The sequence below is a fragment of the Rhinopithecus bieti genome, unplaced genomic scaffold (genome assembly GCF_001698545.2).
Source record: "Rhinopithecus bieti isolate Rb0 unplaced genomic scaffold, ASM169854v2 scaffold_8307, whole genome shotgun sequence".
Taxonomy (NCBI): Eukaryota; Metazoa; Chordata; class Mammalia; order Primates; family Cercopithecidae; genus Rhinopithecus; species Rhinopithecus bieti.
Genome location: NW_016806443.1, coordinates 2,815,770 through 2,839,827, shown reverse-complemented (window position 1 = coordinate 2,839,827; position 24,058 = coordinate 2,815,770). Strand labels below are relative to the sequence as shown.

General features: G+C 38.2%; 1 protein-coding gene across 1 annotated transcript in view; it reads left to right on the top strand.

The window, feature by feature from the left end:
* Nucleotides 1-24,058, top strand: part of DGKI (diacylglycerol kinase iota) — a 382,898-nt gene that overhangs the window by 49,105 nt on the left and 309,735 nt on the right. The window contains exon 2 of the mRNA XM_017876519.1: nt 22,690-22,798. Coding sequence (XP_017732008.1) covers nt 22,690-22,798 — 109 coding nt within the window. The remainder of the gene's footprint in view (nt 1-22,689; nt 22,799-24,058) is intronic.

Genomic DNA, 24,058 nt, shown 5'->3' with positions numbered 1-24,058 from the left:
ATCATCGTCTCAATTGTTTATCATACAGCTAACTCACCTATGTCTCATCCATCAAACTTAGTTTCAAATAACTTGTTGCTGTCTGAATAAAATGAAATCTATCCTCAAAAGATGAGGACTGTTAACATTCAGAATCTTCCAAAGAGTGCCAGCAGGGTCAGGAGGCATTTCCAAAAGAGGAATCTTCAATGCTTTGAAAAAGATACTGTAATCTCAGTAAAATACCATTGGCTATTGGGAGAGATGTCGTGTGTATTTTCTAGGGTGACAGCTTTGACTGAACAGCAACAATTTGACTGTGTAAAGACTTACATATCTTTCTATTCCTAATTTTATAATGCTGAAAAATATTTTTATTATTGCACATTCTTGAGACTGTTACTAGAATTTGTTGTTAATATGGCATGCTTTCAATTATAATTAGATCACAAAACATGAAATGTTCTAAATGTATAATTAGAATAAATCTGTTGCTTGGTTAAAATATTTTTATTGAAAGAGAATATATAGTAGGATACAACAAAATATTTGGAAATTATAAAGGATAATAACCCAACAAATATCTGAGTATTCCCTACCTGTTTTAGTAATAAAGGGTACCATCATAATAACCTCTGAAGTCTGCTGCTTATTTTCCTTAGTCTATTCCTGACCATCCCCAATAAACCTGAATTTTTCACTTATTGTTCCCTTTCTTTTTATTAATATTTAACCAAATATTTGTATCTTTAATAATGATAGTAGCATAAAACGTTCATATAGTGATTTCTATATGCCAAACACTTAAGTACCATATATTCTTTTAACTCAAAAGCAATCCTCAGAAGTAGGTATCCCCCAGCCGGGCATGGTGGCTCATGCCTGTAATCCCCAGCACTTTGGGAGGTGGAGGTGGACGGGTCACGAGGTCAAGAGATTGAGACCATCCTGACCAACATGGTGAAACCCTGTCTGTACTAAACAAAAATTAGCTGGGTGTGTTGGCGGGCGCCTGTAATTCCAGCTACCCGGGAGGCTGAGGCAGGAGAATCGCTTGAACCCGGGAGGCGTAGGTTGCAGTGAGCCAAGATCGTGCCCCTGCACTCCAGCCTGGTGACAGAGCGAGACTCCGTCTTAAAAGAAAAAAAAAAGTTGGTATCCCCATTTTACAGCTGAGGAAATTGAGATATGTAGAGATTAAGTAACTGCCCAATTACATAGTCAGTCAGTCAGTGTAGTAACCCGAATTCCAGTTCCGGCAGTCTGACTGCAAATTCTGTGCTCTTCCCCTCTGTTCCATGCCCCCTCTCAAGAATACATAGTATAGCTCTATTTGCATTTAAAATGTTATGTAAATGAAATACTACTGTGCAATCTGCAGTTAACAGTTTTAGTCACCACTGTGTTCTTGAGTTTCATCTGTTATGTTCTATGGAAATGTATTCATTTATTTTCATTTGTAAAGAGTATTATTTCATTGTATGATTATATTGCAATGTATTTATCTGTTCTGCTTTCATCTGACATTTGAGTTGCTTTTATAGTTTTCTATAATAAATAGTACTGATATAATATTTTAACTGTCATCTTGTGTGTATATACCAGAGATTATATAGGGTGCATATCTTGGAGTATAATTCCTGTGTTGATGTGCACCTTCAATATTCCTATAGAAACCAAGTTGTTTTCCATAGTGATGAACCATGTTGTCCTCTTTGTGACAGTATGTAAGCTCTGTATCTTGCCAAGAGGTGATATTGTCACACTTGAAAATTTTTGTCAGTCTGTTTAAAATGGTAGAGGAATGATGAGGGGGAAAGAAGAAGAGAAGCGGGAGGAGGAGGACAGGGATGAATTTCCACTTCTCTGATGAATCTGAACATGTTTTTATTTTTTTACTATTAATATTTGGTTTCTCATTTTGTAAACTCCCTGTTCAAGTCTTTGATTCACTGTTTGGGGGAGGGTGTTTATCTTTTCTTATTGGTATCTATTAGTTGTAGAAAACATCTTTTATTTTGTGGCTAATCTTTTACCTTTTCATGGTGTTTTGAGGAACAGAATTATTTAATTCAATTGAATTTATAAATATTTTCCTTTTAGGATTTCTGGATTTGTGTATGTGCGTGTGTATGTTCTATTTATTTATTAAATACTTCTGTTCACTTTGATTTTAAAAAGATACTTTTCTATATTATCTTCTAAAACTTACATAGTTTTGTATTTCACATTTCCATGTTTAATCTACCTGGGATCAAATGTATATATGCTTTGAGGTATAAATACCATTTTATTTATTTTTTCTATAATGCTAAGCAATTATTACGGGAACATTTGTTGGAAAATGTATCTTTTCTCATTATTCTGCATTGCCAGTTCCGTCGTAAATCAAGTTTCGATGTGTTTTTTGGTCTGTTTCTGAGTCTCTTTGTTAAGTTGGTCAGTTTGTTTATTTCCTTCTCAATACCACACTGTATTAATTGTTAATGGATTATAACAGGTCTTGATATCTGCTAATGCTATCCCTACTTCCAAATCTTTTTCGGGGGGAGTCTTGACTCCTTTTGTTCTTTGATCTTCCTTATAAATTTTAGAATTAGCTTGTCAAGTTCACTCAAAAGCCTGTGGGACTTTTGATTGAAATTGTGTGGATCCGTAAATCATTCAGGGAGAATTGACATCTTCAAAATATTGAGTATTCCATGGCATGAACACAGCTTTCCTTTTGTTTGGGTTTTAATGACTTTCTAATATGTTTTTAAATATTGTCTCTACCCAATTCTCTTTTCAGTTCTCTCTGTTCTTTTTTTGAATCTCTAATAAACATGTTAGATTTACCTTTTTTGTCTTCTCTGTCTCTTACTACTTTAATAATTTATTTAGATCTACATTTTAATTTACTATTTTTTTCTGTTTCTGTCTGCTATTATACCCGTTTATTAATTTTAATTATAATTTTCTTTATTAAAATTTATTTTTTTAAAGTATTTATTCATTTGTTTAGTCTCTTCTTTAGTCTTAGTTTTAACCCCATCTTTTACATTTTAGCATTAATCATAATTATTTTACATTCTATTTATGATAATTTCCATTTTCTGGAGTTTTTACTGGCTTGTACTCATTGACTCTTTTTGCTTCTCCTGTGTTTGTGATTTTTGATGAGGATTTCATGTGTCTTGGTCCTTTTTTGCAATTCTTGGAGACCTGGGTTGAAAATTGGTTTCTTTAGAGAGGATTTGATTTGCTTCTCAGACATGCAGGGAAATTTATCAAGCCATAAGTATTTTATACTAAGTATTTGGATTGCAGTCTGTTGGATAACCTATAGAACGAAGGCATGTAAGGGCTAGCGTGTTGTCAGATATCCTGGAAAGATGTTTTTCCTTCCATCACGTGGTGCCAATATTCAAGACGAACATTTTTCTTGTAGTCTTTAGGATGAGTGGAGGCTTTAAAATTTAGTCTTTCTTTTTTGCTGACATCACTTTAGACAATATGCCAGAAGTGTTTACATATAAATGCTTCTTGACTGTATCGTCTCTCCTCTCCCTACACATGAAACTCTGTGACTCCCAGTACTCAGTGGCCCATAAAAGCGAGAGGCCCTAAAATTTAAGCTTCTTTAGTTTCATAATAAATCCATCTCTGCTTAAGAGTGGATGTTCATTATTTTATCATATCAAGTACACTGAAGCTTTAAAATAAATATTTTATTAAACAAAGTAGTTTGTGGTCTCATATTTCCTGTAAAATGTTATCTTCTCTTTTACAGTTGAGGAAAAGAAGGTTTGGAGCAGTGAAGTGACCTGCCCAGAGTCATAAAGTTAATGCATTGAATCTGGTTTTCTGTCCAGTCCACTTTCCACTTTACAATGCCAGTAGTTCTCTATTTAGTTATAATAGATGCCTTTTTCAAAACCTTTTCTGTGTTCTAGGAAAAAGATACCTTTAATATTCTTACTTAAGTGCATCTTCATGGCTTCTACTCGAGGTACTTTAAATCCTGTTTTCTGGCCGGGCGCGGTGGCTCAAGCCTGTAATCCCGGCAACGCATTTGGAGGCCGAGATGGGCGATCAACGAGTCAGGAGATCAGAACCATCCTGGCTAAACACAGGTGAAACGCCCGTTCTACTAAAAATAACAAAAAAAAACTAGCCGGGCGACCCTGGCGGGCCGCTGTAGTCCCAGCTACTCGGGAGGCCTGAGGGGCAGGAGAATGGGCGTGAAGCCTGGGAAGGCGGAGCTTGCAGTGAGCTGAGATCCGGACCACTGGCACTCCAGCCCGGGGCGACAGAGGCGAGATCTCCCGTCTTCAAAAAAAAAAAAAAAAAAAAATCCTGTTTCTGTCCCCTCCTTATAGTGGCCTTTCCCAATCAACATATTCCCATTTTCCGCTAGCCACTATTCCCATCTGTTCCCCCTTCATAGCAAATCTATTAGCATAATTCATGGTATTTGTTATTATTTTTGTGGTTGGTTCCCCTGCGATCATAAGTTCAGCAAGAAGAGGGACCATGGTGTTTTGTTTACTTCTGTAGGCAAACAGCAATTACTTTGAGCCTAGACGTATAACACTGAATACTAAATATTGAATGTCTAAAAAGTTTGATTCTAAAGCCTTTATTTTTGCTAAATATATTTATTCGAATTGGATGTTTCCTGTTATCTTAGAATTTCAGGTCAGTTTCCAAAGCTGAACTAAGTGTCGCCACATTCTAAGTTTTGAGAGCTGCCAGTGGTTAAGGTCAGACATCTACTGGAGAAGGACTGAGATCAGAAAATTATTCCCACCCAAAGCTGTCACTTCCACTCCTGTAAATTTAATATAAAGGGAGAATGGGAGAGAAGATAGTGCTTTTTGGAGTACAATGTAAAGCAAGTTTAATTGGGCTTCCTTTACTCTAATCTGGCCACTAAGAGTATAGGGGGAGAAGCTCAAAGAGAATATTGAATCCAAGTTATACTTGTCTGCAAGAAGGCAGCCTTAGCAGGTATTTCAATCTCCATTGAGGACAGTAGCTTAGCTGCAGGCTTGACCACCTGGCTATTTGGCAGAAGAGAAGAATCTGCAAAGAGACACTTAGTAGGGTACTGCCAGGCAGGAATAGGGCACAAGTTGGGTTTTACTTCAAGTTCTGGTTCCCCAAGAAAGTTTGGAAGACTGATTCCAACCTGCTTTGTCAGCTCAGATAATTGAAACTTTAGGGAGCAGGAGTTCAGTACTTGCATTATCTTTATAATTTGGGGAGAATTGGAGGCAAAAACTAAAACAATAAAAAATAATGCCTATGTATTAGAAGAAAGGGATCATGATGCTACCATCCTGGGATTAACGGGAAGATCTGACAAGATTTGGTCCGGGATGGTTGTATTAGTCCCTGTTCTCCACATTGCTATAAGAAATACCTGAGAGCTGGGTAATTATAAAGAAAAAGAGGTTAAATTGATTCATGGTTCTGCAGGCTGTACAGGAAGTAAAGTGGGCCCTTCTGCTTGCTGAGGAGGCCTCAGGAAACTATATCATAGCAGAAGGTGAAGGGGAAAGGGCAGGCACGTCTTATATGACCAGAGCAGGCAGGAAGAAAGAGAGGGGTGGGGAGGTGCTATGCACTTTTAAACCGCACCAGTTCTCAACAAGAACTCACTGTCATCGATGACAGCTCCAAGAGGGATGGTATTAACCCATGAGAAACGACCCCCATGATCCAGTCACCTCCCACCAAAGGGCACCACATACTGACACTGCGGGATTACCTGACATAGAATTTGGAGTTGACTAAAGAACACAAGATCCAAAACCATCATCCATAAGGTCAGTGCTAGAGAGAATTCGTAAGTCGAGAGACACACGCAAAGCATAGCCATCGTCCCAGACATATGACTCAATGTGAACATAGGCTGCCAAGAAAGGCCGTGTGCGCACAATTAATAACAGTCAGTTGACGACACTGCCCTTTTCCTTCTCTTCCTTCTTCCCCAAAAAACAAGAGAGAAAAATCCAGCACAGGTGAATAGAGGTAGCTTATGATAACGACCAGCCAAAACACACACAAATTCAAAGCGCACTTGTACCACAGGTCTAAGGAGGAGTGGTGGCATTTAGAAATTAGAAATGAAAAAGAAACAACAAGATCAAAATGACAAGATAACCAGCAGAAATCAAATGAGAACGGTTAGGGGAGAGCTGTTAAGAAGGTAGTTTTTAAATGTCATGACTGGGGAAATAGTGTTGGAAAATAAGCCTTTTTCTCATTGCTAGTCAGGTGAAGTGAGAGTCCCAGCATTAAGTCTATTGAATAGTTCTCTCTGGAATGGTCAATAAGCCTAGGATTGGTTCTTAGGAGAGAATTATTTAAAATAAGGGTGTTTTGGCCAGCTGTAGTGGCTCACACCTGTAACCCAGCACTATAGGAGGTCAAGGGGTGGATCATGAGGTCAGGAGACTAGACATTCTGTCTAACACGGTGAAACCCGCCTTCATAACTCAAAAATCAAAAAAATAGACCAGGTGTGGGTGGCACGTGGGCCTGTAGTACCCAGCTACTCGGGAGGCTGAGGCAGGAGAATCGCTTGAACGCCAGGAGGTGGAGGTTGCAGTGATCGCAAGATCATGCCATTTCTTTCACCTGGGCTACACAGCGAGACTCGGTCTCAAAAAAAAAATAATAATAAAATTTAAAATAAAATAAAATAAAATAAACAAAATAAGGTGTTTTGGTACTTCAGTATACCACCCAGTCTTTGATTTCCTCTTCAAGGTAAACACTGTGGTATAAGACCTAACATTCTGTGTTAACTGGAACTAAAGTCCAAACTTCATATTTTCCCTTGGTGGTCTGCATATATCATCTGTGTAGCTATTTTAATGTACCTAGAGAACAAGGAAAAGGAAATACATCAAGAGTTACAGAAAAGAGGAGACCCCAGTGGTTTGTATTTTGGGTAAAAGGCCCTATAAGGGGCATTGATGAATTGTGGTATAAACAAACCTTGATCCTGGCAATATAGTAGATAGCAAATAAGTACTTTCCTTTAAAAAAGATAAATATTTCTGAATATTTGCTAATCTGGGTAGTGATTCCACTATTAAAATTAGCGTAAGACCTGAGTTTTATTAGAATAACATGCTTGGTGCCTAGTAGGAATGCAATAAAATTAGCTTAAAAGATGAGTTTCCAAATGATTGTTTTGTGGGCTCATAAATAAAGATGCTTGTAAGTGTTTTTATTGTTTTGCTCCTGACCCTCCCTCAGGGTTATATCTTTACTGCATGTTCCATATTTAATTTCATGATCACATTGAATATCAGAGAAATAAGAAACAAGTTATGTTCATGGATACTGACCTCCATTGTTTAATAATAATGATAGCTATCATTTCAATAAATATTTATTCTTTGTCTTTTAGTTTACATGCCTTATTCTTTTTTGTAATTTTTATTAAGGCATATTTAAATGCAAGTTATGAGTTTTGCAAATGTGTACAATTGTATAACCTGTATCTTTATTAAGATATCAAACATTTGCATCACCCCAGAGAGTTAACTTACGTGCCTTCCCATTCAGCCACCTCCCCTCCACTCAGCAACCACTGTTCTGAGTTTTATTGCAATAGGTTAGTTTTTCCTGTTCTATAACTTTATCTATAATACATACACAATATTTTCTTTTCGTGTCCCATTTTTTTCAGTCAGAATAATGTTGCTGAGGTTCATGCATGTTGTTGGAAGTATCTGTAGTTCATTATTCTTTATTCCTGAGTAGTATTTCACTTTATGAATATGCCATAGTTTCTTTGATCCATTCTTCTGTTGATAGACAGTTGAGTTGTTTTCTTTTTTCTTTGCTAGTATGAATAAGGCTGCTATGAATATTTATATATAAGTTTTTATATCTAGGAGTGAAATTGCTGGGTCATATTGCATATTTATGTTTAAGTACATTAAAAACTGTCTAATAGTTGTCAAAGTGATTTACTATTTTATGCTTCCACCAATATATGAGAGTTCTTGTTGTTCCACATTCTTGCCAACATTTATTTTCTCTGTCTTTTATTTTAGTGAAATGAAATCACATTTCATTGTGGATTTACTTTACATTACCCAGATAGCTAAAGTAGTGAGCATTTTTTTCTGGGCTTATTTTGCATGTTTATAGATCTTTCTTTTTTTTTTTTTTTTTTGAGACGGAGTCTCGCTCTGTCGCCCAGGCTGGAGTGCTGTGGCCGGATCTCAGCTCACTGCAAGCTCCGCCTCCCGGGTTTAGGCCATTCTCCTGCCTCAGCCTCCCGGGTAGCTGGGACTACAGGCGCCCGCCACCTCGCCAGCTAATTTTTTGTATTTTTTTAGTAGAGACGGGGTTTCACCGTGTTAGCCAGGATGGTCTCCATCTCCTGACCTCGTGATCTGCCCGTCTCGGCCTCCCAAAGTGCTGGGATTACAGGCTTGAGCCACCGCGCCCGGCCACTATAGATCTTTCTTTTGTGGAACATCTACATAGAATCTTTCTTCATTTTTGATTGATAGTCATGCTGGATATAAAATTCTTGGTTGACAATTATTATTTTTATTTCCTTTCAGCACATATAACATATCATCTCACTGACTTCTTTCTGGTCTCCATATTTTCTGAAGAAGCCAGCCATTAGTATTAAGGATGCCTTGCATGTGATGATTTATCTTCCTCTAGCTTCTTTCAAGATATTCTCTTTATCTTTTACTTTTGACATTTTGACTACGATGTTTCTAGATGTGAAGGTCTTTGAGTTTATCTTAGAGTTTGTTGAGGCTGTTGAAGGGATAGATTGATGTTTTTCTTCCCCCTCAAGATTGGGAACTTTCTGTCATTTCTTTAAATATTCTTTTTGCCCCCTTTTTATTCTGGGATATCCATTATGAATATGCTGTTACGCTTGATGGTCTGCCACAGGTCTCTGAAGATCTGTTTTTTTCTTCATCCTCTTTTTTTTTTCCTGTCTCTCTAATTGGACAATTACAATTCACCTATCTTCAAGCTCACTGATTCCTTCAACTACAAGCTTCAATCTGTTGTCAAGCACCGATAGTGAATTTTTGCTTCAGTTGTGATATTTTTAACTTCAGAATTTCTATTTGGCTCCTTTTCAATATTTTCTCTTATTGATATTCTCTATTTGATAAGACATTGCTCTCACAGTATCCTTTAGCTCCTTAGATATGATTTATATTAATTAAGCATTTTTAACATAGGTGATTTTATTTATTTATTTAGAGACAGAGTCTCACTCTGTCACCCATGCTGGAGTGCAGTGGTACAATCACTGGGTTCAAGTGATTCTCCTGCCTCAGCCTCCTGAGTAACTGGAACTAAAGGTATGTGCCACCACACCCAGCTAATTTTTTTTTACTTTTACTAGAGATGAGGTTTCAACGTGTCGGCCAGGCTGGTCACAAACTCCTGACCTCAAGTGATCCACCTGCCTTAACCTCCCAAAGTGCTGGGGTTACAGGTGTGATGGACTGTGTCTAGTCTGCAATTTAAAAAAAAAGTCTGATTTTCTCCAAAAACAGTTTTATTGATTGCCTCATTTCCTGTGTATTGATGATACTTTCTTGTTTCTTTGCACATCTCATAAAATTTTATTTAAAACAGGACCTTTTAAATAGTATAATGTGACAGCTCTGGAAATCAGATCTCTTCTCTCCAGTGTTTGTTTATGTTGCTGATTGTTAATATTGTCATTGCTGCTTGTTTGTTGACTAATTCTGTAAAGTCTATTTTGCATGTTGTGTATGGCTACTGAAGTCTCTGGTTAGCTTAGTGGTCATCTAATGATCTAATTATTGGACAGATACTTTCTTAAATACCTGAGTACAGTAAGTGTCCCCAACTTTTTCAAGTGGCTCTGTATGAATAGTGGGGCATGTCTTCAACACTCAGGCATGGGTAAAATGGTTTAGAACTTTGCATTGGCCTTCACTTCCTATTTGTGTAATGCCTCCCTTTTAGCCAGAAGTGAGACATTAGGGCCTTCTCAGATTTTTCCTGAGCATGTGTACAGTCTTATACGCGGTTTGGATTTGTGTCCCCACCCAAATCGCGTGTCACATTGGAGGAGGGGCCTGGTGGAAGGCGATTGGATCATATGTGTGGATTTCCCCCTTGCTTTTCTTGTGATACTGAGTGAGTTCTCATGAGATCTGATGGCTTAAAAGTGTTTGGCACTTCCCCATTCTCGCTCTCTCTCCTGCTGCTATGTGAGGAAAGTGCTTGTTTTCCCTTCCGCCATAATTGTAAGCTTCCGGAGGCCTTCCAGTAATGCTTCTTATTAAACCTGCAGAACTGTGAGTCAATTAAACCTCTTTTTTTCATAAATTACCCAGTCTCAGGTAGTTCTTTATAGCAGTGTGAGAACAGACAGCCTTCCACCTGTGCATGGTCTTCTAAATTTTTAGGAATATGTTGAAACTTTCTGAAGCAACGTATGTGTACAGCTTAATTTCCAGCTTTTCCTTTTAAGATTTTTTACTTAGTTTCTTATTTGCCCCAGTTGTTATCATCATCTTAGGCCACCATGGTGTTAAAAATTCATGACTGATTGTTTTCAACAAATACCGCTGGTGGAAGTGCTGAGTGGAGTCTGAGCCAGGTCGTAGAAAAACAAGCCATAGAATGGGGGTTTTCAGAGAATGTCAGACATGTCAAGTTATGACAGTTGTCTGAGAATAGTTTTTTGGGAAGCTCCAAATGTATTTTGCCTTCTCCAGTGCCTGCTAGGCTGCTGGGTTTTACTGGGATCAAGGAGCTGTTGGTTTTCAGTGCTACTATGGAGCTGGGAGACAAGGATGGGGATAGGACAACTGAAAATGCCACAAGAATCACTGTTCTTATTGGGGTTTAGTTATTTTTCATGACCAAATGCTTCTCAGATTGTTGCAGGATTTCTTGAAAAATAATCTCAAGGGTTCTGAGGAAAACGATTTTGCTCATCCTTGTTGTTGTTTTTACTGCTTTTGTGGAGGAGCAGCTTTCCAGGGGTATGGCTCTGCTATTCCTGCTAGAGGCACAGAAATAGGAAGGAGGTGCTGAATAAGTAGAAGTATTGCTTGATATGTCTTTTATGTCTTTTGGTAAGTAGATGTTAATTTTGATGTAGTTGAATTCATGAATTTCTTCTTTTATGGTTAGAAGTTTCTGCATCCTATCTTAAAAAAGTCATTGCCAACTCCAAGGTCATTCAGTATTTTTTTTTTTTTTTTTTAAATGCTTTCTTTTAGAAGCCTTATAGTTTTAACTTCCAGGTTTCTATCTGTGATCTCTCTTGATGTATTATCTGTATAATGTGACATAGGGTCAATATTATATTTTCCCATGTAAATACCCTTTTTTTTTTTTTCTAGCATCTTGTCTTGAAAGGACCTTCTTCTCTCCATTGGATTGTTTCAATACTTCTGTTGAAGTTGTACATGTGGGGGTCATTTTTGAATCTGTGTTATTTTCAATTGATCAAATGACAATTCTTTCTTTAATAGCACATGTTCTAGATTTCTATAGCTTTCTAGTAAGTCTTGAAATTGGGTAATGAAAGTCCTCCCTCCAACTTTTTCTCCTTTATCGAGGTTATTTGGCTATTTTATTATTATTATTTTTTTATTGCTATATACATTTTTAAGTCGGCTGGATTTGGATAAAGATTGTGTTGATTCTAAGTATCAGTTTGGGAAGGTTTGATATCTTAGTATTAGTAGTACTGATCTTTCAATACACAAATATGATATGTTTATTTATATCTTTAATTTTTGTCAAGGATGTTTTATAGTTTTCAGTGTAAGGTCTTACAAGTATTTTATTGCATCTGTCCTTTAGTAATGCATGTTTTTTAGTGCTATTGTTAACAGTATTTTTAAATTTTTATTTTTTAATTTGTAGTTGCATGTATACAGAAATACAGTTGACTTTTATATATGGTATCTGTACACTATGACTCCAAACTTACTCATTCTGTAGAATGAGTTGATTTTTGCAGATTAGTTGGAATTTTATGTAATCATGACATTTGCAAATAAAGATAATTTTACTTTTTCCTTCCCAATATGTATGTCTTTATTATTATTATTATTAACTTCATTTTCCCTCTCTTTTCACACTGGCTAGAACTTCCATTACAATGTTGAATAAAAGTGGTGAGGGCAGACTTCCAGATTTGTTTCAATGTTAGGGAGATGATACTCAGTTCTGTACCATTATGTATGATGTTACTTATAGATTTTTTCATATGTATTCTTTATCAGACTGATCATTTTTATTTTTTGCAAGTAGGCCTGCAGGATACATATGAAGTGTTAGCCTAGTTAATGATGAGTTAGTTGCTAGGAAGGTAGGAGAAATTAAAAGAACAAGTATATCTGCAGGCCAAACTGGATGGGATGAACAAAGGCCATATAATAGGAATATAGACAAGCTGGACTGTGTTGAAGAAACCAGACTTCTCTTTGTGGCTCTGCTGCCAACTTCCTATTAAACCTTAAATAAGACACTTTATTATTTTTGTTATGTATCTGAGACAGAGTTTCACTCTTGTCACCCAGGCTAGAGTGCAATGGCATGATCTCAGCTCACTCTAACCTCTGCCTCCCAGATTCAAGCAAGTCTCCTGCCTCAGCCTCCCAAAAGCTGGGATTACAGGCTCCCGCCACCATGCCTGGGTAATTTTTGTATTTTTAGTAGAGACGGGGTTTTGCCATGTTGACCAAGCTAGTCTCAAACTCCTAACCTCAGGTAATCCAGCCATCTTGGCCTCCCAAAGTGCTGGGATTACAAGCATAAGCCACTGTACCCTGCCATGGCACTTTATTTTTTACCTAGCACTAAAAGGTATAGCTGAGAGCCAGGTTGATTTCAGAAAGAATTTGGTAGAGTTACAAATGTGTTTTAAAAATTTGTAAAATAAGAAATGTAAGAAGAGATTGATAAGGCTGGACTTCCTTTATCTGCTATAAAAAAGGCTGAGATTTAAATTTTTTAATACTACTTTTAGTTCACTACACCAGGACAACCATTCATCTGCTCTTTTGTCTCTGCGTACCCTCACATCCCTTTTCTCCAAAACCCACATGCTCTTGGTTTCTTTAGCAATATTGCAGGTCTTGAGATCAGGTAATGCTGTGTTCCCTAGCTGAGACGGAGTTTCGCTCTCTCACCCAGGCTGGAGTGCAGTGGCCGGATCTCAGCTCACTGCAAGCTCCGCCTCCCGGGTTCACGCCATTCTCCTGCCTCAGCCTCCCGAGTAGCTGGGACTACAGGCGCCCGCCACCTCGCCCGGCTAGTTTTTTGTATTTTTTTAGTAGAGACGGGGTTTCACCATGTTAGCCAGGATGGTCTCGATCTCCTGACCTCGTGATCCACCCGTCTTGACCTCCCAAAGTGCTGGGATTACAGGCTTGAGCCACCGCGCCCGGCCCTAGCTCTACTTTTAAGTAATTATTTTACTGAAGTATCTTCATCTGAATCATCTGGGATGAATTCTCTTTCCTTCCAGGAAAGAGATACACCTCACTGATACAAATTGGCCGTATGTCTCCTCAACACATAGGTGTGCTCTGGGGTCTTTGTAGGCTTAACCATTGTGCCTAGGGCTGACATCGAAATAGGTAGTTAGGTCTTTGCCTCTCACCACAGACCTCCCATTATATCTATCATACTCTGAATTACAGCTTAGGAAAATAATTTTAACTACTTTGAATGTCATTTTACTCCATTCCTTAGGATCATGCAGGATTTTTTCAGTTTTATGAACCCCTTTTGAGAACACAGATAGCCTTATGAGGGACAGTTGCCTTCAGCTGACAGCCTTAGGTGGGGGTTGTCTAGTCAATGATACCATCAGTTTTGCAAGATTGTGGTTGTGATAGTATAGGCATCCAGGTGAAACTGAAGGGGGAAGGGACCAAGTGTGCTAACGTCGAAATGGGGAGTGGGATGCTAATGATACACTTTTCTTGTTGTCAGTTTTACTGGGAAGAGCCCTGTGGAAATTTAAATCCTTGCTCCTAAATTTTCTTTGAAGTCCCAAAAGGCTTATGTTCTTAAGGTTATTTCTGTTCCCAGGCTAATGCTTTTCCTAAATTTGTTCAATTCTGGATTATCTTTTTATCTCAGTAGGCAAAATCTATTCTGTATTCATTGACCTGGATATAAAATTCAGCTCCTTCTCCAATTTCCATATTCATTAGACCTCACTGCCTTTAAGACAAGAAGTGGACTTCCCTGAAGATACAAGTCCAGGTGGGAAATATGGAGGAGACAAAGGAGGCATTTCCATGACAGCGTACAACAACTTCCAGTTGAGCATTAGACTGTGTTCTTAAAATGCTCTTTATTCACCCTATACCAGGACATTTGCCTGAATGTTTATGCCCCCTCTCAATTCTAAAATCCTAATCCCCAAGGTGATGGTATCAGGAAGTGGGGCCCTTTGAGAGGTGACTAGGTCTTGAGGGTAGAGTCTGCATGAATGGGATTAGTGTCCCTTTAAAAGAGACCCAAGCAAGCATGTTTGCCTCTTCCTCCATGTGAATTGAAATGACACCTTCTATGACCAGGAAGTAGACCCTCACTGGGCATTGAATCTCCTGGCACCTTGATCTTGGGCTCTCCAACCTCCAGAACTGTGAGAAATAATTGTCTGTTGTTCAGAAGCTGCCCTGTCTATGGTGTTTTGACATATATATCAATAATGATATATATGGTGTTAGATATATATAGAGCTATATATATATAGATCTAACTATATATATAAAGCTACATAAGGAATTCTGATTAATAGTTTGAACCATGAGTAGTGAGAATAAAATTATTCCAAATTTTGACAAGGGAAATGGTTGTTTTATTTTTTAAGATATTATTTTACTGGCACATGTTCTAATTAGCCTCCTCCAATAAAAGCAGAACCTTTTTATTTAGTAATTGACTCCCATCTGATACTCTGGGGTACTATAATTTTGTTGTTTCTGTATATTTGATTATTATTAATAATCCAAAACTGATAGAGGTGCTGATAGTTTATATTTCTGGAAGGCTAGAAGTTAACCTGTGAAAACCTGATGTTCTATGATTTTATAGGCTAAAAGAGAGGTTAATGCTACAGAGGTTAAGATCTTATTAATTCATAGAGTGTAAATTACTCTTACATCTAATTTAGCAGTAGTTTTAAGCATTTCTTTCCTGACTTTTATAAATCTCGATTTCTTATTTATACTTTGAATTTGCATTTGTGTTCTCTACTTGTTACTTTACTAATGAGTTAAATAAAACTTGGTCAGATACTCACTACTATGTGTATGAGAATGATGTTTTTAATGGGAACGTGTTTAAGTATTATTAGTTTATAAAGGGTGGCGTTATCATGGGAAGGCACCCAAGGTTTTATGGGGGCAACTGGAAAAGAGAAGTCAGCATTTTGAAGTTAGCCAAACCCTATCATGCTAAATTCAAACTTTGGGTGTGGTTTTGAAGTATGTGTATTTGCTAGGGTTGCCATAACAAAGTACCATGCATTGAGTGGTTTAAACAGCCAAAATTTATTGTCTCACAGTTCTGGAGGCTGGAAGTCCATGATCAAAATGTCGGCAGGGTTGGCTCCCTCCAGGGGCTGTGAGGGAGAATCTCTCCTGCAGCTGCTGGTGGTTGCTGAGGCAATCTTCAGTGTTCCTTGGCTCATAGAACCATCACTGCAATCTCTGCCTTCATCTTCACATGGCTTTCTCCCTATGTGTGTGTCTGGGTCCAAATCTCCCCTTTTTATAAAGACACAGTCATATTGGGTTAGGGCCCTGTCCTTATGACCTCATCTTAACTTGATGACCTCTGTAAAGACCCTATCTTAAAATATGGTAACATTCTGAGATACTAGGAATTGGGACTTCAACATAGGAACTTTGGGGAGACACAGTTCAGCCCATAACAGTATGATTATTTTCTCCATTCTCAAGGATTACTTTTTCCCTCAAGTGATACCATAAGGAGAAGAATGTCTTTAACTCTGGAGAGAATCTCAGTTAAGTCATCTTACCATGTTTTAAAATGAGATTTGTTGCCACATCCCACGCCAAGCCTGTACCAGTATTGCCTTATGGATGTGGTTAGGAAAGATTACACTTGGGAATTAAATCCTGTCTGAGAGATGAGTTCACAAGTTCTCAGGGGCATTTAGCTGCCAGGCCATTTTTACACATTAAACAAAAAAAAAAAAAAAAAGAAAAGAAAAGAAATAAAGTCTTTTGGGCATTGCATTTATTTACGTGAATATAATAAATATTTCCAATGGCATTTGGATTGCATGTTTGCACGTGTTTAATATGTTGGTAAATCTCTCTGAGGAAAGTGCGCAGTGCTTTCTGATTTTGTATTAGGAAGATGGGTTAGGGAAGAGGAATGATTCATTAGGCAACTATGGAATTATTTACTGACTAAAAGAGGAAATCTTCTGTTTGAATAACCCCTTTGAACTGCCTGACACATGGTGGAAGCTTGTCAAATGTTTGTTGAATGAACAGAAGTGTCCAGGGAACTTAGACTATTTGAGAGCAATCAAAAAGCACATATTTATTCAGAGATTTACCATGTACCTAGCTTTGGCTGATGCTATGGGGGGCCTGCTGATGGGTGTACGAACAATAATAGCAGCAACTATTGTTTGTGCTTACTCTGTGCCAAGCATCTTGCACACATTTTTTCCCACTATTCTCTGAGTTAGGCATTATTTTTATTTTACATATAAGGAAACTGAGGCTAAAAGACATCAAGCTATGTTAATTGATAAGGTGTGTGCTTTACTTCTGCACTCCAATCAATGCCTACTAAACATGTCCTCTTGCTGGTAGAATTTTGCATTCTTGTTCTAGAGATAGGAAATTTATAATTAGGGCAATTAGAAAAGTAGTATAGAAAAGGTGAATTTTATAGTATGTCTGGTTTGCTATGTATATGTGTACTGTCAGCATTTTATAAAAGTTTCAGGTTGTGAAATGGTTAAGTATATAACTTCTGGAGTTAGATGCCTGTGTTCAAATCTTACTCGGACCTCTTCTTACTTGTGTGTCCTTGGACATGGAGCTTACGTGTTCTCCATAAGCTCCATTGAGAATATTTATTATTAAAAAAATGGGAAAGTTATTATAAAATAGGGATCATACCTTATTATTGCGAGGGATATATAAAATATGTAAAATGATTCAGTGCCTGGCAAAATGTATTTTCTGTTCAAATGTCACCTTCTCAAAGGTGGCAGTGATTTGTGTCTGTTTTATTTGTTCTTGTATCCAACACATTTAGAACAGTGCTTGGCATCAAATAGACATTCGGTAAATTCATTGTTGAATGGATATATTTCAATATGTAAATGCCTGAGCTTAGTCACATTAACAGACATAATAAAGCAGTCAGATGTTTGCACATCTATGTGGAACAGTGGTTCGTAGCCGGGATACACATTAGAAATACCTGGAGGGCTTTGAATGGACTGCTTCTTAAACCCTATGGTAGGCAAAGGTTGAGTACCAATGTTGGAGAATCACTGTGAAGGTAACAAACGTAGAATAATACTGGTATAGTATGTTGAAGATTCAATACCAAAAGTGATTTTCTGAATGACTCCAGGGGATGAGTTTCTTAGGAAACAAAACACAGCCTTTGGTTCAATAGTAATTGCATCCTTCAACATTTCCATGTACATTAAAATAATAAAAAAAAAAATACTTTGAGTTCATATATAATATGGAATAGGATTTAGGCTCAAATAATTACACATGGTTTGTTCCCTGACATAAATCACTGGTGAAGTTTGTGTGGGGCTTGGGACAATTTTTTTATTGTGTGGGCTATCCTTCGCATTGTAGGCATCTTGTCTAAGTCAACCAAAAAACATTGTGAGCTGCTTTGAATATAAGCAAAGGTAGTGCCCACATGGTGTAAGAAAAAAGACAACAACACACAAGGTGATTAAGAATTCTCTTGGGGAATCAAACCAAGACACTGAGTAACTTCTTAGACAGCTTGTTCCTTTTCTAGAACAACAGGGTAAGTTCACCAGTCTCTAATGTGTCTGTCTTTAGGAGGTGTTCTGGATAAAAGATTTCCTGATTCTCTGGTGCTTTTCTGCTCTGCAGGAAGAATCCTGATTCTGTTCTCACCTGCAGCATCACCCAGGGAGGGAGCTGGCAAATGGGGATAGATAGAAAATGGGAGCCACATAAACGTACAATCAGACTGAAACTGGAACCAGAGGAAATTGAGAGAAATTTGCAAAATGGGTAATTAGAAAAGGGTATCTCTGGCTAAATAACCACTTAGTTGCATGTTTTCCATACATTTTTAAATTTACATTTATGAAGAGTATATGCCGTATGTTTCATTAAACACACTGTAAAAATGTTAACACTATGATATGCCCTTTACGAGTGTGGCAAAGGGATTCCATTTTAATGTTGGTCACACAAAGCCGTTTTGATGTTTCTCAGGCTTCTTAACACTGGATTCTACCTTATTTGCATTTATTTTTATTTTATTTTATTTTATTATTTTTTATTTTTTATTTTTTTTTGAGACGGAGTCTCGCTCTGTCTCCCAGGCTGGAGTGCAGTGGCCGGATCTCAGCTCACTGCAAGCTCCGCCTCCCGGGTTCCCGCCATTCTCCTGCCTCACCCTCCGGAGTAGCTGGGACTACAGGCGCCCGCCACCTCGCCCGGCTAGTTTTTTGTATTTTTAGTAGAGACAGGGTTTCACAGTGTTAGCCAAGATGGTCTCGATCTCCTGACCTCGTGATGCGCCCGTCTCGGCCTCCCAAAGTGCTGGGATTACAGGCTTGAGCCACCGCGCCCGGCCTGCATTTATTTTTAAAGAGCTGCTTTGAAGGATTTCTGACTCTCTCAGGCAAGAATATCACTGAAATGTAAGGCCTGGGATATAATTCAAATCATCCTAATCCGGTTTCTCAACCCTTGATCTAATCAGCAAGCTGTTTTGCTTAGCTTCTTGGTCAAGTTCATTCATTCACTCAGAAAGCATTTCTTGAATATAGACTGTGTCTACCTCAGGGCTGGAATGTAATAAGATTAGTAGATGGATTGAGCCCTGTCCTTTAGGAGTTTATAGTCTTATTGAATGAAGTGAAGAAAATAATATGATGCTATTTAAGATGTATAATGGCTTTGACATTTTAAATATGTTAGAGCTCTTTCAGGTCATTGATATTAACTTTGATGTTGTATTATTGAAACTGCATTATAGTATATTTTCTTCTCACATCTGTTTCACAGTTAATATCACAGTTCTTTTCAAAGAAGCATTTGTGATTATCGCCATCCCCTATGAAGAAGCATTGCTGTGAAATTAATAGGAAGAATCATTGGCATTTCATGGTGTTGCTGACCGTGGGCTTGAGAGGATTCTGAGCAGAAGGAAAGAACAAATTGAAACCCTATTGATTATTTTTTAATAGGAGCAAATTGCAGCATAAAACTACTGCCCCCTCATCCCACTCCCAACCACACACCAAGTTCTACCAGATTCTTAAGTGTCATCATCTACCACCAAGATAAATTCAAATAGAAAAATAACTTTCACTAACTTTTATTTGAGATCTGAGATATAATAAAACTATTTTCTTATTTTGGAAGAAAATGTGTATACATGTATGAATTGGAGAAAAGGATTTTCTCCCATGGTTATTTAAAAGAATGGAAAGTTCTAATCAGAAGTTATTTCCTATACCCTGTTGTACCTAAATATATTTTTCTATTTGTATATCCTTTTGTGAGGGCAATTAGAGTTACAAACTGGCAGCCACTTTCATGTTTTTTTACTTATTTTTTCTCCTAATTAATATTTATATGTATAGACATAAAACCAACCTTAAATTTGTATCCTCAAAGAGAAATACATGATCAACAAAAGGCCTTACTTGTTTCTTTTCCCAGGCTAGAAAAGAGTGTGATTTGACTGTAATTTCATTCAGGGTTAAATGTTTGTATGTCTCTTATCATATAGCCACATTGTCTTTCAGAGGCACATGTGGCTTGTATCCTTGAATCCTAATTTGATTATTTCAGCAATTGGCTCCTCCTGGCAGTCCTAATTAGGAAGAGTAACCAGATTTTGGTGGTCAGAGTCTACAAGTTCTGATGAGTTAAACTCATTTGTCTTGTGGTTTCTACTGGTGCCTGACAGTAGAATTTTATTTTCTCTCTTAAATTTTTTTTTTTTTAATCAAAACTGTCTGGGACAGTTAATGAAAAAATGAAGGATCTGTGTTTTTCTCATTAAACCAAGATTTAGGAATTCTTCAGCCATTCTAAGAGTTTGCACTTGGGTATGGTTTGGTATTTTTTTTTTTTTTTTTTGTAAGGACACTTAATTTAGGTTGTGGTGACTGTTAAGGAATCAAATGTAGAACCTGTGTCTCCGACTCTGCAGAGATCTGATTTTCTTATGATGAAAACTGTAGCTCAGAGTCCCCATACAGAGCCCTTCAAAGCCAGAGAAAATCCTAATAAAAATGCTACAGAAGTTCCTTCAACATAGGTGGAGGAAAACTGTTTTGAGATGAAAGATCACTGTGTAAGATTCTTCCACTGTTACTTTCTCATTGCTCGGTGATATGGAATATGCTTTGGGGTGAGGGGCCGAAATTGATGTTGCTAATTGTTTGCCTTAGTGAAAGTGAGGAACAAAAATATTGTGTCATCATTAAAGGCCTCCATCTTCATAATGACCCTTTCGGGGATTATATAAAGCAAGTACATTGTCTGCTACCCAGTGGGAGCTTTTGAAAGTAGGCTACCAGCAAGCTCGATGTGATCACTTCCAACTACTGAAGACTTACCCACTATTTCTGGGACTTCCTGTATAGGAATACAAGAGACTTAAAAAAAAAAAAAAAGAAACCAAAGGTCTATACACTTGCTGAGCTCTCTGACATACTTGGTAATTGATTAATGGTTGCACAATCCTGGATTCGTTACTGGCTTCTACTCAGTGTTTCCTCGGGCTTGGGGACTACTGTTCATCTTGCTCAACTTTACCAATTATTTTTTTGGAGGGGGTTTGTAGAGGTCACTGAGCAGGACGGAAAGACTACCTGCCCTTCAGGGTGCAAGAAAGCTTTTAAAGTCTGCTCCTGTTCCTTCCCCTTTATATGGGGCAAGTTTCTTTTCCTTTGGGGACTCATTTGTGATGGAATTCACCACAGATCTGGCCACCACTGCTTTTTCCTTTTCTCCATTCCACTGTCCAGAGCCTTGTTCTTCTCTGTAGTCTGAGGGGTTGGGAAGTCTGAGGATCTGGGTCTGTCTGGGGATCCAGGGTGTCTGCAGGCCTCATCTCAGAGATGGCAGATTCTTACTGCAGTTTTTCAGGTCCTATGAGACTAGCTGAAGAGAGCCAAATGAAGATAAAGTAAATAATGAAATTGCTAATGTTTTCTTTAGAGTGCCCCTTGATGGGCTTTGGAAAGTTGTGGTCCCAGCTGTCTAAATGTACATGTTCCCACAGAGCAAAGTTTAAGAACTTTAGTGCACAGAAGAGAACCTTAGGAGTGTGTGTAAATGCAGCTTCCCATGCCTCACCCTCCAACTGATTCAGGATTCAGAGTTGCAGCATCACAAGACCCTCCTGATTCTATTTCAGGTACTTCTCAGACCACACTTAGATACTATTATAGAGGAAAAGCCCCTCTCCCTTCTGTGGAGCGACTTAGTTAAATCACAAATCAGCGCTCATGTTTAAGCTCCAGACCCTTGTGAGACATTTTTCGTGAGGCCGTTCAGAAACTGAACTTCCACGATTCCTGATGATCCCACAGATCCCCCTAGGTGATCCCTGCTTTTTTTTTCTTCTTGCTGTTCTTATTCTCACCACTATGCTTTAACTGCTCCTCCCTTCCCTTTGCTCAGCAATGATCATACTTGCTTTGCTAAAGTAGCCCCTCTTGTTTCATTTCTTTGCAGACTAAGATCAGGGCTGACTATCCCAACCTCTCCCTATTCATACCCTCCTTTCTGACCTGCATTCTGTTATGATCCACTTGACAAATCTAGCATCTAATTAGCGTTTAGGCTTTATCTTACTGTGGGTCTTGGTAAGATATTGGATGGGCAATTTCTTGGCAGATGCAAAGCAGTCTTTTCCCATTTAGAACCTCAAGCTCATGTAGTCCTCTGCAGGGGTAAGGAGGATCGGGAAAGGATGATATTCTTGAGAGGAGAGTAAAATAACAATGAACTTTCAGCTGTAACTAGCTTAGAGAGTGCTTTGCTGACAAATGGAGGCATTTCAGTAGGAGACCTCACGAACCCATTTTTCTTGCTTTTAGTCTCTGGCAATCTTAAAGTTGCTCAAGTATGGTCAATGCCCAAACCCTAGGTCTTTTTCCATAAATGAAGAGTCAAGACCTTTGTTCTTTCCCTCTACTCTGAATAGAGGATTATATTTTAATTTTTGGTTCTGAAGCATTATTTCCCCACAGTGGTCCCCTTGGCCTCCCTGTCTTTTGGGACTTGCCACCCTCTATTGACACCATGCACTTTAGAGAGGTATATTCCAATACATTGGTAAAGATTTTCAGATGTGGAAGAGGCTAACTCAGGCATTGTTTCTACCCCATGGGAAATTTCGAGCTCTGTATAAGATTCTGATGTTGGTTTTTCTTTGTTTTGTTTTGTTTTCTTCTTGCTGCAGGAAAGCAATCTCCCGGGCAGGCCTCCAGCATCTGGCTCCTGCACATCCCCTCAGCCTTCCTGTGGCAAATGGTCCAGCCAAGGAGCCCAGAGCGACTTTGGACTGGAGTGTAGGTGTCGGCTTTTTCATTTAAACGTCACTTCAGTGCATGTTTTGTGTCTCTCATTCTCAGGATTCCTCTAGCTACAAGGAAGACTTGCTTAGTAATTTTCAACATTGCCCACTGACCTGTCCTCAGATACCTTAGCTGTAGCTCCATTTCCAAACTCCCATGAGCATCGCTCCTTTATATGAAGTCAGATGTGTTCAAGACTAAGATAAAAGCTTCCTGAATCGTTTGAAGTACTACTGCAGCTGTAAGATTAAAAAGTACCTCGTGCGCATGCTTTATTGGTTTCTGTCAAGTTGATGATGAATAGAGCCTACCCTTAATGCAACATCACACAATCTAAGTTTTGATTTCCTCAGCTTGAGCTGAGTTTTTCTGGGTGCTTTTTTCCCCAGAGGATTACAGGCACTTCGTGTCATTCTATTGCTTTTCCTTCCTCCCCTAACCCAAAGGTAGATGGGTCTTGCATCAGTAGGTTGGGTATATGAGCAGATGTTAACATTTTAACCATAACACACTCACAAAAACTATTGACTTGAAGATTATAGTCTGAAACTCTTTAGTTGATTAAACACATTTATTGAGAGTCTTCAATGAGTCAAGATCTTGGCCGAGTAACTGTTTCTAACTGTAGACCCAAAGGCTTTGTCCCTTCCTGAAGCAATGTGAGGAAAAGGTGTCAAGGGACAGAAGGGCTTCCCTGAAGTCCTGCCAGCCTTCCCTGATGAACCTTGTTTAGAACTTTTAGTTAAATCTGAATAGAAGGGATAATCCATGTTCTTTTTCTCCATAGGAAAGAGAAAGGTGGGGTGGGGGAAAGGAAACCCATGCCATGATTTGATATCCTCTGTATTATAACATTTCTTCCTCTCCTCTCAGCACACACTTATTAATATCCTTATTTTACATTTTGGATGCATACCAGTGTAAATTCTGCCCACATTTATGAATTGCCTGGCAAAAGACTGGATGTACTTGAACTACAGCTTCTCCCTTGGTGGAGATATTGTTATACTGAGAGTGTTCAGATGCCGCCTGAGCCTGTTGAATTGGTGTATAGAAAGAATATTCCTTTCCTGGAGTTTTCTTCTTTATTCCAGGACAGCTATTTAATAAACTCTTAACCCACAATAGAGTATATTTGTGCCAGTGTTTGCATAATTAAAAATAATTAAATGCATAAACATAAATAAAACCTAGGAGGGGTATGCATGGAGCAATGATGAGAGTGTGTCGTATATCAAGGAACCGAAAGAGTTA